This window comes from Pezoporus flaviventris, unplaced genomic scaffold, assembly GCF_033815535.1.
Source record: "Pezoporus flaviventris isolate CSIRO_AGI_PZ_B2104156 unplaced genomic scaffold, CSIRO_AGI_Pfla_v1 ptg000025l, whole genome shotgun sequence".
NCBI classification, from domain to species: domain Eukaryota; kingdom Metazoa; phylum Chordata; class Aves; order Psittaciformes; family Psittacidae; genus Pezoporus; species Pezoporus flaviventris.
Window position 1 is genome coordinate 6,277,261 of NW_026892573.1, and position 17,915 is coordinate 6,295,175.

Below are 17,915 nucleotides of genomic sequence, written 5' to 3' on the forward strand. Positions count from 1 at the left end.
CCACAGAATATGTAAATATGTAATATATTTATGTTGCTTATTTACATACTAATATATGGATTATACCAGTAAGGTATAATTGCACAGAACATATTAACTTCTCAAACTGAAAACAATTCTTACAAAATTGAGCCCAGGCTTGACAAACCTCTAATCAGGACCCTGAAATCTCTAACATGCAGCAAACCATCCTTGCTCACTGCCTTTACTGCTAACATCCAAAACCTCCTGAAACTCATCAAACATGAAATACCCATAGGTTGCTGCATGGGTTCGATCTACCAGATACTTAATAGTATATAAACCAGATGCACTAGCCTTTCCTTGTAAGTAGCAGGCATTTCCAAAATGCTGTTAATCTCATAAATACATTTAAATGCATCTAAAACTGGTCATAAATCACTTCCTGGAAGTTTTTCTAATTCCCTTCATCAACAAGAAGGGGAGCCTTAAGTGACAACACTTTTGTGTCCAGAAATTAGCAGGAATTAAACTAAAGATGGAAAAGAGCTAGAGTTTTATCAGGGTTCAGATATCATCTGCTGTGATAAGAAAGGGATTTGGAAAGTGGAAGTAGACTCTGAGGAAGCAAGCTATTTAAGAAATTTTGTATGTGCATTGAGGAACCAGGGTGGTGGTGGAAAACCCCATTCATAATGAAGAAAGAGATATGCAAACAGTTTTCTTCAGTTTAATACTAGCCGGTGTTATAAACTGCTCTAAAACCAGACATCTTCACATTATTACACTGCATGCACCATAAAACAGATTTATGTTACAGCGTAAGATTCAATATTCTAAAACTTGCAGAGAACTTCACACAGAAGTTGTTTATTTTTTACCCCTTTTATTCACATCCAAACCCAATGATTCTTATCTGTGTACATACAGAGTATTTTCTTCCATCTTCTACATCTGCTTTTGAACCAACTGGTTCTAAACATCAGTACCAACACTGGTAGTGGGAAATCAACTAGAAAGTGCCACCATGGTCATTTGCTCAAGACACGCACACTTCTTGCTGGATAGCTGGTTGTGGAATTTTACTATCTTCTGTCTTTTCCTGCCCAGGAACTTGGCACACAGCCTTCCGTTTGAACAACCGTAGACTCAACCGTAACAAGTCACTGTCCATTGCTGCAGAATTTGTGTAAGTTTGTTTTGTTGCTCCCTGTTGAAATTAAAAATGAAAAATAAAAAAGGGAAAGAACTGAAAATGATGGCTTTTAACATGCAAACTGAGATATTAACCTCAAGTACTCTCAATAATTAGAGGTTTAACCATACATATTCACTAGAAAAGACTGAGAATTAATGGTTTTTCTATTTAGCATGCAAGATCATAAAATCTACTGTAGTGCAAAAATGGCTAAAGTATTTTTTTCTTTCAATTTTTACTTGGAAGAGCAGAATCCTTAATTCTTATAAAAATACAAGCAGAATTACTCAACAATTGTCTATGAAATTTTATTTTAGTAAGTTATTTTTAGAATGTATTCGCTGAATATAGAAAAGGTATCTTCAGAATTGAAACCCCCAAATAAGAAACAGCACCCACGTCTACTGCCAATCTTAAATTAAATTCTCAACTTAAGTAAAAAATAAACACCCTACAACCTCTTTAAATAAAAGTCTGTTCTCCGTTATTTAAAGGACCAGGCTTACTTCAGAACAACAAATACAAAAATTATTGTTCCTAGAGAAATGCTTTGCATAATGGAATCTGTGTTTCCGTGTTCTGACCAAGCACTGGAAATGAAGCACTTGCCTTTTCATTCTTCATTAGCTGCTTACGAATTGCAGAATCCCTTCGGAAGCACAGTGCTTTACAGCAGGGGCCCAGATTACTGAGAAGACCAGCTCTCTCTTCTTTCCGTAGAAGTGCAGCCATGTTCAAAGCCCCCAGTTCATGTTCAAAAAGGTTTTCTGTATCTAGAAAGAATTGATATTTGCAGAGATCAACATATACACAGTATCTCTGAATACCAATAGCCAGTAATATGAAACTTCTTAAAGTTTTACTATTTGTATTTCTGCCTTCTAAACAATATTAAGGTTCAGGGAAAAAAAGGATATTGAAGTTTATACAAAACCTGAGTAAATCCTCAACCATTTAAAGGGAAGGACAGGTATGTTTGTATGTAGGATCAAGCACTGGAAATAAATGTTCAGACAGCAATCACTGAGAGGCCTAAAAATCTATGACAGCTCTGGGACAGAAGAAGGGATACCATTTACGGTCAGATGTGTGTGACAAAAGGAGTTTACTACTAGCATTAATCAGAAAGTGGTCTAAGTTTCCATTCTCTGCAAGACATCAGATAACCATACTAGTGTCCACACAAGCCTTTTGTATGGCTGTGCAGAAGTGAAATACTCCTATGTAGAATAATTCTTTTACAGATGCCGAATGAACCTGGAGAACAAGTCAAGAGATGCCAATGAGCTGTCCCCTCCTACTGGCTCATCTAAAACATTTGTTAACAATACTCAAAGTGGCAGGACTAGTCCTTTAATACATTTATCAGAAGAAGCAGTGTGCAGCTAGAAGACTTTAAACACTTTAACAAAAGATCCTGAGGTGAGTCTTGTTCTGCAACTGGTCTGTTTCTATGAAATGCAAAGACAAAAAAGGGTGCACATGGCTGGGCTGCAGCTTACTGATTTATAACCCTTTTACAATAAATAGGAAGATTATAATACAATTGAAAAAAATACCTCTAAAAATGGTAGTGTATGCTGCTGAGTCCAACACAGCCACCACTGTATAGTAAACCATTGGGTGTTTATCAGAGAATCTAATACCTTACTAGAGTCAGCATCAAAACTGGGCAACATAAAGCAGCTAACAGCAAAAATTGTTTGGCAGTATGCACACAGAACAGAACAAAGATGCATTTTTAAAACACCTGGAGAATTTGGATGAAGCTGAGCAAGACTAGTTTTTAGACAAGGTGAAAAGAAACAAGAAAGTTACAGGAAATCAAGGGCAGGTTAAAAAGAATTGCACTGAAGTCATCCAGACAAACTCAATGGACAATCAACATCACAAATAAGTGACAAGAAACAAAAAGGCCACTTCAGAGGTAACACTGACAGCTTGCAGAGTGCATAGTGCCAGATGCTGAGCATATCTGGAAAGTAAGCATGTCTATACCCTTAGAGGAAACAACTGCATATAACAGAGGATGTCAGCTATAAAGCTCAATTCCATCACATACCACAGATTTTTGTTTCCAAAGAATAATAATTAAAAAGCTATCATTTCCCCTTTTTCTTCATTTCAGTCTACTACCAGAAACTTTGTATCCACAATTAGAACAACGAAGGGACCACCAAACTCAAGAATAAAACCGGGAAACAAATTATATCACCAATCCAAAGTGAAAACACTGTATTTCCACTGTAATGCAAACTAAACATCTAGCTCAAATTCATTCGCTTTTCAGGACACCATATTTGTGCCTTTGTTTAGAATATACATGCTGTGGCTGTGTAATCACTATAGAAGGGAACCCTGAACCAGCAGATTTCACAGGAAATGCCTGCACTTGAGACCTTACTGGCAGTTCCACACATAGCAACTTTGATGTGTGAGAAACTGTACACACCAAAGGGAAACCATTGGAGGCGCTTCAATCCCCCTTCCTCTCCAAAGCAAAGTCCAGCTGAATCTGAGTACATTTAAGACAGCTCAGAGGCAGTGCTGGAGAACCTTCTATTATCACTATTCTTAAGCATAACAGCAGAGATTTTTTTTTTTTAAACTAGAAGAAAACTAATACTGCATAAAAAGAACTGAAAACATTTCAGTGGGACATTTACAGTACTTACTAATACCAAGTACGCATCTCAAATTATGCTACCTATGATGCATTGAAAATGTTTGTAGCAACAGCCCAGGACTATTAGTTACACAATTTAAATGGCTCAAGCAAGCAGTGACATTCATGGAGAATAACAGGGCTGGGAGAAGCCAGGGTTGGGTTGCTTTTTTTTTGTCCTCTCTACTTATCCGAGATTTATTAATTAATGCACACTTCAGAAAGATTTTCACAAAGTACAAAAGGCAGTTTAACCCCTACAGAAACAATTACCTTTAGGCTTTTCTAATGCTCTCTGGCAAGTTTCTTTAATTTTGGTGAAGAGTTCTGGTCCTGCCAGACGTTTGGAAATGCCAACTCTCAACATAACAGCACCTGGTGTGAATTTTAGGAGTGCAGCTCCAGGCTCACGTGGTTCTTTCAGCTGCTTTGGCATAAGGCTAGACCAATCTACATCTATAACATCCACAGGATCTGCAAAAACACTGACAGAGTTATCACACCATCATCCCTTACCAAAGCTGATTAATGTGACGTGTTGCATAGCCCCCTCTCCTAAAAGCAAAGCATATCAGATAGGCATTGTTCTGCAGTTCTCAAAGCCAGATCCTTGGACACTTCAGGTACAAGTGTCAAAATTCACTTAGGTAAAAAAAGGAGCATACAAATATATAGCTTCTTGGATTAAAAAAAATCCCACCCCTAATATTCTTCTTTATTTTTATTGCAAATCCTTTGTGGAAGGCTGCTCAGACCCTGCTTTGCCAGCAGATATGGACACATCACCTACTCGTTCACAGAAGTCACAGTAAAACTAAACATGCTATGACAGATCCAAATTAAATGCTTCAAAAGCTAATGTTTCAACTCTGGATGATAGATATTTTTTTCCAAAGGAAAGTTATACTATTTATTTAATAGCCATATGACTGCTTTTCTAGTATGCTCATCATAAAAAATACAAACACCAACGATACAGCTCAGATGACCCAACTGAACTCAAGACAATTATAAAACTATGTGCTTCCCAGTGCATTTGGGAAGCATTCAAGCACGGATAAAATTTGTTCATAAAAATATCAGTTCCTAATAATGGTCAAAACAAATGAAATAAATGGAAAAATCTTTATAAAACCAAAAAGCTTACCCTTCTAACTGTATAAAACAAGCTAAATATTACTTCACAAAACAGCTCCAGTACTTAACCTCTCTGCTTTGCAGACTTACCTATCACAGAACAAAGAAATGCTGAAGAGTATACAAATTGCATTCCTAATTTAGAAATACTGTCAATATCACAACTGCATTATATGCAAATGTATCTAATATTTATATTTAAATTTAAATAATAAAAAGGGGTTTTGCTATACTTTTACCAGGCATCTTCTCATCTTCCTGTTGATCTTCCCGCTTTTCAGCATCACCTGCCAGAATTTCATCCAGTTCATCATCACTGATGGGCTCGTATTCTCCAGCACCAGACCCCAGTGACTGTACATCATCAATCTTTGCTTCATCTTCTCCTCCTGCAGACAGATACATACTGTTGCTTTAAAGCAATCATTCTTGTTTTCTAAACATGTTTTAAGCAGCCTGAAAACAAAGAGGTTCAGCAAACTAAACTACCAGCTTTTGGGAACAAGTATATTCAACATAGAAAGAGATATTAACTTAATGGAAACAAGTTATTTATCCCATACATAATGTGGCAGTTTGCATTTTATATATTGCAGTAATTTATTTTTTTTGTGTGTAATATTACTCAAACTGCACAGAGGAGGACATTCAGAAGAAGCATATGTTGATTATCTGATATCTAATCTGTAGTTAATAATACACATCTAAGTTAGCACCACAAAGTCTCAGATACCTCTGCACACAAATCTAAACTCAGGATTCAGTCCAAAGGCTCTACAAAAGAAAGTAACAAACCCCCAAAATAAAAAGGTGCAAGATATCCTGAATGAAGCAATTCTTTCCACTTTTAGATTCTCTGTGGAAGTCGCAAGAAGAGTTTTTAGAAAGTAATGTCAAACTTCTTCACTGTTGTTACATTCCTGCCATTCACATACTGTATGCATATACAAGTACCTGTTCTGTACATGTAAAAACATTCCTTAAAGCCTATAAACACAAGACATTCAAAGTTACGTAGGTTATGAAAGGAACACCTGAAGCTATTCTTTCACCTCCAAGACAGAAAAGTCTGATTCAAGCATTCAGAAACCCTATTGCCCTGAACTCAGGGTTTCTTAAGAGCTCTCCACCACAGTACTTGCTATGATTTGGCTATAAGAGCTAGACAGACTTTACAGGGTTCCTCCCCTGTGGATGACTATTCTAGCACCTTCCAGCTCCCTTAGCCAGAAGGGAAACTGCCTCTGCTTTAACTTTTTTTTGCTGTTGCTTGCCTTTGTAAAAGCTACAAAAGAAGAATTGAAAACCACCTCAACTCACCTAAAAATCAGCATGAAAAAAGCAAGTAAAAGACATGCTAGCAGAGCTTAAATTAACTACTCAGACCACCTGGCAGCACTTTGGAGGAAGCACAGAGCATCTTGGGCATTATTTAAGCCCAATGCTACAGCAAACACATTAAGGTTTAAGATATTAAAATAATTTGGTAATTACATCCTCACACATTCTGTCAGACAATAAACCACAGCAATTTGTTCAAGTAAATGCCAGACACCTCCTTAACATCATCAGCTTTGTAAATTATGTTTCATTTTCTAAAAGGTTTTTCCACTCTAAAAGGAAATTAAGGTGATCTGTACTGGATTTCATTTTGTGCCTTATGATTTTAAATATTCACTGTCTATGATCCATCTTCTGCCTCCACACTGATCTACCAGATATACTAGCTCACCATAAACATGTGTTTGGACAGCACAGATGAACCATTAAAGAATTACCCTATGAAGCAAGTAATAATCCATAGCTCTTAATACATGATTAAAAAAAAAAAAGATTTTTCTCAGTTTTGAATTTCAAATCAAAGTTTGATAAATCCCAGATAGTAATTCTACTACTATATCTTTACTGCTCTTCTCCAGAAATATACTTCAATATTAATTCTGCATTAAAACCACGACATACTGGTCAGCTAAAAGAAGCAGTATAAGCAGGAGTAATAAAAGTAATGAAAGACAATAAAGTACATTAAACGGTAGAAAGTTATAAGCATGCTATATACTATACCTTGATTAAGTGGAATGCCATTTAGTATTTTATAAAGACATTTTTCTAAAAAAAGTAAATCCTAAATATACCATAACTTCCTGCACTTGATAATTTTCAGGGAATTTACAAGACAACCTCTGAAAAAAACACCAGAGGATACACATTAAAACACAAGAAGTCTGCCGAAAGGCTGGACCTAAGAACACAATTCCCATGGCCTGTTAGATACAGGTGCCCTCTTGGAACCACATGATATACCCAGGAACAGCCTTTCACCAACTCTTCTGAAGTTACCACATTGTACTCTCAGATTTATTGTATCATTCCCTCCTCTAGCTTAAAAACCACTGAAATCTCTCCATTGCAGTAAGACAGAGCAGACTTCCCTATGCTCAAATACTGTAAGTGCTTCCACTCCACAGACAGTCTCCTTAAACAGGATCTTCTCAACTGTACCAGTCACCCCTAATGACCACTTTGCAAGTAATCACGAGTGGTGTCCCTCAGGGATCGGTATTGAGTCCGGTCTCCTTTAACATCTTCGTTGCTGACATGGACAGTGGGGTTGAGTGCGCCCTCAGCAAGTTTGCTGATGACACCAAGCTGTGTGGTTCGGTTGATACGCTGGAGGGAAGGAATGCCATCCAGAGGGCATCCCAGGCACAGCTACAGGTTGGGCAGAGAAGAGATTCAGAGCAGCCCTGTGGAGAAGGACTTGGGGGTGTTGGTTGATGAGAAACTGAACATGAGCAGGCTTCAGTGTGTGCTCGCAGCCCAGAAAGCCAAACGTATCCTGGGCTGCATCAAAAGGAGCGTGACCAGCAGCTCAAAGGAGGTGATCCTGCCCCTCTACTCTGCTCCTGTGAGACCTGACCTGGAGTATTGTGTGCAGTTCTGGTGTCCTCAACATAAAAAGGACATGGAACTGTTGGAACAAGTCCAGAGGAGGGCCACAAGGATGATCAGGGGACTGGAGCACCTCCTGTATGAAGATAGACTGAGAAAGTTGGGGCTGTTGAGTCTGGAGAAGAGAAGGCTGCATGGGGACCTCATAGCAGCCTTCCAGTATCTGAAGGGGGCCCATAGGGATGCTGGAGATGGACTCTTCATTAGGGACTGTAGTGACAGGACAAGGGGTAACGGGTTAAAACTTAAACAGGGGAAGTTTAGATTGGATATAAGGAGGAAATTCCTTCCTGTTAGGGGGGTGAGGCACTGGAATAGGTTGCCCAGGGAGGTTGTGAATGTTCCATCCCTGGCAGTGTTCAAGACCAGGTTGGACGAGGCCTTGGGTGATATGGTTTAGTGTGAAGTGTCCCTGTCCATGGCAGGGGAGTTGGAACTTGATGATCTTAAGGTCTTTTCCAACCCGAAGTATTCTATGATTCTATGATCAGGTATATCTGGAGATCAGGTATATCAGGAGATATAGTAAGTAATAAATATTCCTCATCATTCTCTCCAGACAACATTTGATTTAACTGCCCAAATTAACAATGAACACTACAGATAATTCTTATTAAGAATGCAAATATGATGAGACAATGTCCTGTTATCTTGTGTCAAATTACAAAGGCTTAATTAATTTGTTTCTCTTTCTAAGACTATGGACTTCAGGTCTTACCACCCCAAACATCCAAAAATTCCAAATTTGACAATGCCTTTTTTTCCTCCAACAGACTTTGAAGAAGAAAACTCCTGCAATCACCAAAATCCTCAACTTACTGAACATAACAGTAATGGACACCAGTTACCCTGGATTACACTCTTTCTTTGTTTATGCTGTTAATACAGATTGCAGATGTCAAGCTGTCTAAGCCATGTGGAAAACTCTTAAGAGTTTGTCATTGTTTGCCCCTTAATTTAATTATTAATTCCAAGTATGCTTTCCCCAGTATCATTAGCGCCAGAAAACTGAAGCCGCATTTAATACCACTACCTCAGGAAAGCCATTTCTGGACTGTTGTACGAAGCCATACATATGTTTCACCTACTAATCAGACAGTCATTTCTATGATAATTGCACTGCAGAAAAAAACCCTAAAGAACAGTTCCAAGTCAACACTAATTATTTTTCACGCATTACCTGTCACTTTCACACTAAGAAACATATCTTATAATGATATAACAAGGCAATCAAATGTTGGTGTTACCCTTCAAAAACTGCCTATTCAGAAACATTACACCTTAACGAAATTATACCTCACATCATTTATGTTTCTTTCCCTCAAGACTTCTTTAAAAATTAACAAATATACACAACTAACACTAAAGAAGATGCTCATCAGGTTTCTCTCTTATTTTGCCAGCTTCCACAGCAAAGAAGTGAGAGCTAACAAACCTTTCAACAAACCTTAATCTACTACAGGTCAATTCAGCACTATGTTAAAAAGGCAAGAATAAAATATTTGTCATTCGAAGCAATTTCACAGAATATCTCACCTTCTAAACTCTCCACCTTTTCGGCCTCATTTCCATCTTCAAAACCTGGTAAAGGTCCTAAATCTTTGTCTGTTCTTTCCTTCTCTGAAGCCACTGAATCCCGACAAACACCATCAAATTCCTTTTCGTGATCTCTGTCCAGTTTCATTTCACTGTGTTTTGTTGATTCTTTTTGAGAGGAGATGTCAAGAGTTCTGTCTCTCTCTCTTTCAGCAGCATCAGGCAGCTGTCTGTCTCTCTCTCTGTCCAGCTCCCGTCGCTTCTCTCTCTCCCTTTCCCTCTCTCGTTCTCGGAGCCTCTCTCGTTCCCTGCTCCTCGGCCAGTCTTTGTCAACATCTCGGTCCCAGTCTCTCTGTCTTCCCTCTCTCCTCTCTCTCTCTCGCTCTCGATCATGTTCATGTCGATCTCGGTCCTGAAGCCTTTCCCTGCTATCAAATGACCCAGATCTGGAATGGACTTGACGATCTGATTCAGGAGAACTTCTTCTTGAACTGTGGCTTCTCGAATCTTGACGATCTGAATAAAATATTTTAAATACATATGGTGACTGCAGCACATGAACGCAATACCATTTTACTAGACCAAAGCATTTTAAAGATTCAGGTATGAAAATGTACTTCTCAAATGCATTATCTTAAAATAAATAATGTTTTCAGGTTGCCTATACCTTTAACCTTACTTAGAAATATAAGAAATTTATCCCACTCATGCAAAAGATTTTTAATGGCTACTTTCCACTATAACAGAAGCCAAACCAAAGGTACATCATTTTAACTCAGAAACAGATGCAAAGAAAAATGCAAAATGTATCTTCTAAAAGCTAGAAATAATTTGGCTAGCAAATGATAAATTCAGAAAAATCATTTCAGGCATGTAACCATGAGGAGAACAGAGAGCCAAAGTGCTTTAGGAAGAAGGTATCTACCTCATTTTGCATAGATTTCAGAATTTCCCTATCAAAATGTTAATGATGAGTTTAAGAACATTATTTGGATGATAGAACTATCTCAATAGTTCTAGCACAAGCATTTTCTCCTTCTACAAGGTTGTTTTTTTTTTTGTCCTATAAATTACTTTACTCCCCAGACAGTAGAACTGAATCTGACTGTTCTTGTATAAACAAAGTGATAATCCTGCCCGCTAAGGATCAGCTTTTCAAATATGGTAACACTTGCAGGAATCTTAATTCACTCTAGCTTTACAATGAATTGCAGAGAGCATCCCCCCCTCTCCCTTCACACTAATTAGAAATGAAAAGAGCATACAGCCAAGAATGAATTGGGATTTTTGCCTTCAGACTTCTATATGAAACTGTAGGTCAGTCTCATGAAATGTATGCCGTTACCTGAAGATGTGCTGCGACTGGGTTCCCCTCTTTTCAACTGATCAATTCTTGATTTCCGTTCCCCAGTGATTTCTAAGCTTTTCTTTTCTCTGTCCCTGTCCCTATCCCTGTCTCTAGAGCTACTGTGCAGGATTCTCTTCCGTCCAGTCTGGTCATCTCCACTGCGATGAGCTGACTCATTGGAAGGAGATCTAAGTCTGCTTGAGGCATGGCTCCTATTGCTACCAAGGCTGCTGCTACGCTTCTGATCCACAGGTTTACGGTGTGGTCCATCCTCTATAGTAACATGAGGGGCTTCCACCTTTTCTCCTCTTGTCCTGTGACTTTTTCTATGGGAATCCTCAGTGCTTCTTTCTGGAACAACAATGTCACCACGTTCAGGAACATCTTCATCTGACCAGTCACTGAATGTTGTATCTTCTCTTTTTTGGGGGACTTCTGCCACAGCTTTCTCAGGTGGTGCTTCAACCAATTCTTCTTTTGTTACAGGGGGGGTTCTTGGGCCTTTCTTCTTTTTATGATGTGGAACAATCTCTTCATCAGAAACTTCAGAATCACCCTTTGATCTCTTCCGCTTTTTCTCTACATTTTTCTTTTTTTGACCTTTCTTGGGTGAAAAGACCTGGCTTTCCTCAGTCGTTGACTCATTAGCATACCGTTCCACCCCACTGTCATCATCTTTCTTCTTCTTTGTGGCCTTTTTCTGTACCTTAGACTTCTTCTTGCTGTCATCATGCATTCTATCAGAAGCATCTCTTTCTTCAGAAGGACGGTGTCCAAGATTTTCCTGAACCCTGGACCGGGAGCCTTCTGAAACGTCTGGCTGCTCTCTTTGCTTATCTGTTGAAGAAACCCTCTCTTTAAACTCTGGCTCTTCATAACGCCGGGAACTTTCCTTTCTGTCTGATTTTCGCTCTTCTTCTTTCCACCGACTCTGACGCTCTTCTGAAATATGAGATGGGCTCAGTGACCGGGAATCCTGGGGCCGCACAACCTGGCTCAGAAGTCTGTGCTTTTCATCTACAAAATGGGAAAAAGGATGCACTGTATTGTTTAGGAAGGAGAACATGTGAACATTTGGCATCTTGTACATGAAAAAAAGTGTAAATTAAAACATACAATCCATTATTTCAGCTACATTTCTAAAGTTTTTCAACTGCTGCAGTAGCAGCAGGCTTCTTTCCATTTTGGTAAACATGCATCTTAAACAAACGATGTGGAAGTCACTATCACCTGGCAGACATAACATATAGTGACAAAATTAGTATGAAACAAATGTACAGATTAAGAAGAAAAGTCATAAAAATATGGGGAAGAGGACACATACAAAAGCTTTCCCCATGTTTTGTCTATTTAAGATTGCAAGTTATTTTCCATAAGCAGAGGGCAACCTGGATCCAGTTGCAGAGGCAGCCTGCTCCTACTTACTTTTATCATCTCCACTGTTGTAATTATCACTATCGGGAGAGTGCTCACGACGACGTTTGGGTGACTGACGAGGACTTGGACTGCTTTCATTTCTGTGACGCTTCCTGCACAAGAAACATGTAGAGTCAAAATACTTCAGGATTCTTTAAAGAAAACAGTCATTCACTGAGTAATCAATACAATCCCTGAAGTCTAAGCAACTCATACAGAAGACAACACAGCTAAGGATGCCAGGAGTTCTGTAGTTTTTGAAGTTGTTATTCCAAAACTGCAAGCATGATCAGTTTTCTGACCATACTGTAAGATACCTTAAACTAAAACACAAACACTTCAGATGACTATCTTTTTAGCAAAAAGTTATCAAAGATTATTAAGATAATTTTTTCTTTGTGGCAATGACCCTTGCAGTGCATTGCCCCCAGCTGGCAGCTAAACCCCCACTTAGATGCTTGCTGGGGACTGGGGGAGCCCATGCCGATTTATAGGAATCCACAATTCCCTCACGCAAAAACTACTCATAACTTCCAAACAAAGCAACCACTCAGGGCAACACTGCTTTGACCAGTATTGACAAAGCAGTGAGAATTTTATTGTATTAAATGAAAAGAGAAAAGGAAGAAAAAAAGTGCATCAGTGCTACGCACTTAAAAGAGGCACCACACATTCACTCAGGATATTGTTCATGCCTTCACTGGTAGCCTTCTGGGATTGAAAATTTAGTGCAAAGGGTAATGCATGTTCCACAGAAATTTAACAAATAAGTCATGAACCCTGACCTTGTTAGCTGCTATCTGACTTTCCAGGGTTCAAAGGTACCACAGACTGCTATTACGTTTCCAAGAATGCCTGCATTTATTAAAGGAAAGGCCAATCAAGTATACTTAGAAATGAAAATGACATTGTCTGACTCAATTGCTAGCTCCTGAGTAGTTCCACAACTGTCTACTAACAAAACATTGGATTAATTTCATCACCATAGTACTGACTTCGGGGTCACCAGTGTGCGCCACACAGATGCAGGGTAGAAATGGTGCCAGACTAGGCCTCTACATAAGCAGGCTGTCTTCTCCCTTATGATACGCCCTTGCTTACTAACATACTGAAATCAGCAGTAACAGACTGCCTTTTTTTTTTTCTTCTGAGACCAAAGTGACATTCAGATCTACTCACTTCGATTTTCTCTCCTCATGGACATCTCTTGAGCTTCTTTCTTCTCGGATATCTTCTCTCTTATCCCTGCGGTCTTCCCTTCCTTTTTCTTTGTCATCCCATTCTCTCTGGCGGTCTCTTTCTTTATCCCTGTCTCGACCTCTGTCCCTTTCTCGTTCCCGCTCACGATCTCTTTCTCGCTCCCGCTCCCTTTCTCGTTCCTCCCGCTCTCGCTCTCGTTCCTTCTCCCGCTCTCGTTCCCTTTCCCTGTCATGGTCCCTGTCTCGGTCCCGCTCCCGGTCTCTGTCTTTGTCCCGCTCTCTTTCCCTCTCCCGTTCCCGAGCACGATCTCGCTCCAACTCTCTTTCCTTCTCCCTTTCTCTTTCCCTATCTCTTTCCCTTTCCCTCTCTCGGTCCCGCTCCCTTTCTCTCTCCCTCTCCCGGGCCCTTTCCTCTCTCCTGTCATCAGACCGATCTCCCCTTCGCTCTTCTCTTCTATCATCCCGCTCAAGGTCATCACTTCGTCCTTGATGTCGTATTGGTGAGCTTGCTCTCTGATCTGTGAAGAAAAGTGAGTTCGATCACCAAGTGCTAACTGGACATAAACTGCTTCCACTACACTAATAAAATCCCAACAGCTTTTGACAATTTAGATACTGGTTTGCCTTAAATGAAAAGTAACTCCCTGCAGAAACATGGAAATTTTCCTTGGGGAGGGAAGAAAACAAAAAACAGTACCAATTTTGAAAGATTTTTTTTCAATATTTAAAAGGCTTTTCAGTATTTAATAGGCATTCCTTATTTTAGCCAAAAAACTACTACAAAATTTTTATTTTCTACTAGATTTTTCTGAATGGCTTCAAAAGGCAAGTATACACCTCACAGCCTAGCTATTACTATTGCATTGCTCAGTGATTCAAAATCTGGTATAAGATCTTAAAAAGCTCTGAATGACATTGATATGCAATGCTAAGGCTTCTATATGAAAATTTTACTTCCTAAGCCTGTTAAGAGTCACAGCCTTTACAAGAATTCACACTGTTCATAATACGCAGTAAGTTACTGCCAACTAAGAAATTCTGGCCTGTCTCATCACAGAAAAGATCTCTCCCCAGAAATACACAACCAAACCCACAGGAAAGGGAGAGGCGAGGATGAGATAGGGGAAGCAGAACTGCTGGAAATTTTCATATGTATTCACTACAGAGTCCTAAAGTTTTAGAAGCTTGATCAGTAGATTAGAGTCAGGGAGAAAACTAAACTTACATAGAAAATAACTGATTAAGAAGGTGAGAAGCCTGATTTATTTACTTTCCACAGACTTCACTGCATTTTGTTAATTATGTTTCAGATTTTTTTACATATATTTCTATAAATTTTGACCACTTCATAACAATTTCTATTCTGCTGTAAATAGTATTTGAACTACAACATATCAATAAAACTATTTTTCCACAATACATATTAAAAGCACTATAAAAAAGAGCAAAAAATAGTATGAATAGAAGTTGGTATTTTTCGGTCCATTACTCTGAGACCAAGAGTGCACTTTGCTGTAAATTGAGACAACATCCACCAGGGGCAAGCAGGCAGAATTTGAACAAGACCAAATCAATAATATGTGCATTTTCATCGGTTTAATCAATTTTCATTTCTGAGCAAATTAACAACGACTTACTGCTCTCCTGTTACCAGATAAAATTAAAAACAAACTTGAGTAACATTTCTGCCATGGATGTAACACTTATTTCTGTGAAAGGTAAATCATCAATCCATGCAATTGGTTCCGTGAACACATTTCACATTCTTTCTATGGTGCCTATAATACTATGATTTACTGTGCATACTAAGTGTTAGATTTTATCCAGAAGTTCTGTAACTTTTATCTATTATGTCAGTTTTGGTGACAAAGCATCCACATGAAAATCTTACATGAATCAAGACACTGGAAGTTTATTAGACAATTAAATGTGGATATTGAGCACTTCGTACCTGACTTCATTTTTTGAAGTGCTGCTCCAGTGGTTGTTTGGAACATCCAACTTACTGGCCGTAGTTGAATAAAGGCAGCTCAAATGTGCAAGCTTGCATTTTAAAATCTGACTAAAATGATTCCTTACATATTACAGAATCAAATAGCAACCAAAATCTATCTCAATTCTTCTCTGAATGACAAACATTAAGACTGTGGTCTAATTATGGAAACTGTGTCTTGAATTATAACTCTGAGGAGGATTTACTACCACAAAAAATGATATCAATTTTTCAAGTAAGAAAACAATAAATTTTATCTCCATTCAACTCTTTACATTTTTCTCCTAAAAGGGAAATAGAACCCATTCAAAGCAACTTTCCTTCTATAAATTTATTTTACTGTGATTACATGTATTTTCTTTGAAGGTGTTTTTTTCTGTTGACTGGGATTTAATTCTGAATAATTTATGAACTCATAATGATATGAGGAGCATAAATTACATTATATCTAGGATTTTCTTGGGTGGGAAGGTGAAGATATGAAAGCTACTCTGCAAAAGCCAACCCCCAGGACACATTCAGACTGCAGGATTTTTCAGCTAACAAGAAAAAGGAAACCTAGAGATTAGGTCTGTTGAAATCCTGCCTTGAAGACGAGAGAGAATCTAAGGCAGAACTTTCCACAAGAACAAGCAACAACAGATACATTTCAATAGGCCAAAAAGCACCCCCTGATATTACAAAACATCCCTTTGTAAAAATTAAGTTAAGCAACAGCTAGAGCGTATCTATCACTTCCAAATCAAAACTCAAGATAGAAAAAAACACTGTAATTTCACACTTATTCTTAACAGCTCCTCTTTTCAGTTCCATGCTACTTCCATTTCCCTGACGCGTCCTGTTCTCTTAACTGGTGAGTAAAAGCTGGGACTAAGTTCCTTAAAGACACAGCACTCTTTCAGGTGCAGAAGTAATTAAATGCAATTATGACTCCAAGCTTATATGTGTGTGCATATGAAGTGGAGGTGGAGGCAAAGAAGAGGAAAAGATGTTTCACACTGAAGTTGTACAATGAAATCTCTTGAAGAAGTTTAGTTTGTTTAAAGACTATATGGATGAATAAAAACAGAAGGTGCCAACATCTAGTTATAGGGAGGGAGAAAGGCTATAGCATTCATACATACACTGCCAATGAGTGATCTTACTACATAAGTTAACTTAAGGACAAGACCAGTGTCAGTGTGCGGTGTTATTTATGAATTAATGGTGTGGGGGCAGAACAAGGAAGAATAAGGAGGGAGCCAGAAACACACACATTCATACACATACATTTGATTACATACGTAAGTGTAGAAGTACTCATGGAAATACCTCTTTCTCTATTGTCACGCCTGTCCCGTTCACCATGTCTTCTTTCAAAAGAGGAATCCCTTGCTTGTTCTCGACTGTCATAGCGATCCCGGTCAGGGTAGCTACTCCTTGAGTCCCAGCTGTCATGGTAGGTTCCACTACTGCTGTGACCATCAGCCTGGGATCCTCTAGTTCCACGACTTCCTAATAGATGTAGCAATATAAGAGATCAGTTTCCACATGTAAGGAAAACCACTGATACTTACACCAATTAAAGTAGTAACTTTTAATAAACTTGAATCAATTGCTCATGGAAATAGAAATTGTAGTGCCAAACTCTATTTAACCAACAACTCCCATTTTACATGTTTTAATTGTAAAGTTATTATTTTCAAACTCCAAAAATCAAGATTTTTTTTAAATCACCATGCCCTGGTCATAGCATAGATCTCCTGGCTAGAAATAGAACAGTCCAAAAGCCAGGTCACATTTGTTCTGAGTAGCATGTAAGCTTATACACTGTGCAGCAATAATAAGCAGGAAAAGTAGAGGTAATTTCTCTTGTAAAAATTGTATGGCATTTCCCTGCCACAATAAACCTGAGAAAGCGAAAATATATTTTCTATAGATGGTTAAAAGAGAAGCTGTTCCACGAGGTTCATCAGCCTTTCAAAAATATTACCACAGGTTAAAATCCCTTTTTTTTTTTTTTTTTTTTGGTCAGTCAAGAAGGGACAGAATGGCAGGGCAGGGAAAGCTGTGAAAGGTGGTTTTCAAGTACCTATGACATGCAGTTGATTTTCAGAGAACACCAAAAACCTGCTGCCCAGTACTTTGAAACATACTGCCCCCTATGAATCTTCAACTACACACAGAAACACAGAATCATAGAATGGTTTGGGTTGGAAGTGACCTTAAAGATCATCTACTTCCAACTCCCCTGCCATTGGAAGGCACACTTTCCACTTGACCAGGTTGCTCAAAGCTCCATCCAACCTAGCCTTGAACACTGCCAGGGATGGGGCAGCCACAGCTTTTCTGGGCAGCCTGTTCCAGTGCCTCACCACCCTTGCAATGAACAATTTCTTGCTTATAGCTAATCTAAATCCACCCTCTTTCAGTTTAAAGCCATTCCCCCTTGTCATATCCCTACATGTTCTTGTAAAAAGTCTCTCTCCAGCTTTCTTGTAGATGCTCCTTACTTGTATTTGCAGCCCATG

The 17,915-nt window shown here is 38.7% G+C and overlaps 1 protein-coding gene across 3 annotated transcripts in view; it reads right to left on the reverse strand.

Moving 5' to 3' along the window:
• Nucleotides 1-675: 675 nt before the first annotated feature.
• ZC3H13 (zinc finger CCCH-type containing 13) overlaps nucleotides 676-17,915 on the reverse strand; it is a 46,708-nt gene continuing 29,468 nt past the window's right edge. For 2 of the 3 annotated variants that reach the window (XM_061457342.1, XM_061457341.1), the window contains exons 12-20: nucleotides 16,717-16,899; nucleotides 13,393-13,930; nucleotides 12,223-12,326; nucleotides 10,795-11,814; nucleotides 9,450-9,965; nucleotides 5,195-5,350; nucleotides 4,098-4,298; nucleotides 1,765-1,932; nucleotides 676-1,167 (exon numbers count right to left, since the gene is read on the reverse strand). In XM_061457342.1, coding sequence (XP_061313326.1) covers nucleotides 1,001-1,167; nucleotides 1,765-1,932; nucleotides 4,098-4,298; nucleotides 5,195-5,350; nucleotides 9,450-9,965; nucleotides 10,795-11,814; nucleotides 12,223-12,326; nucleotides 13,393-13,930; nucleotides 16,717-16,899 — 3,053 coding nt within the window. In that variant the 3' untranslated portion in view covers nucleotides 676-1,000. The remainder of the gene's footprint in view (nucleotides 1,168-1,764; nucleotides 1,933-4,097; nucleotides 4,299-5,194; nucleotides 5,351-9,449; nucleotides 9,966-10,794; nucleotides 11,815-12,222; nucleotides 12,327-13,392; nucleotides 13,931-16,716; nucleotides 16,900-17,915) is intronic. The other variant, XM_061457343.1, reaches the window with a different exon arrangement.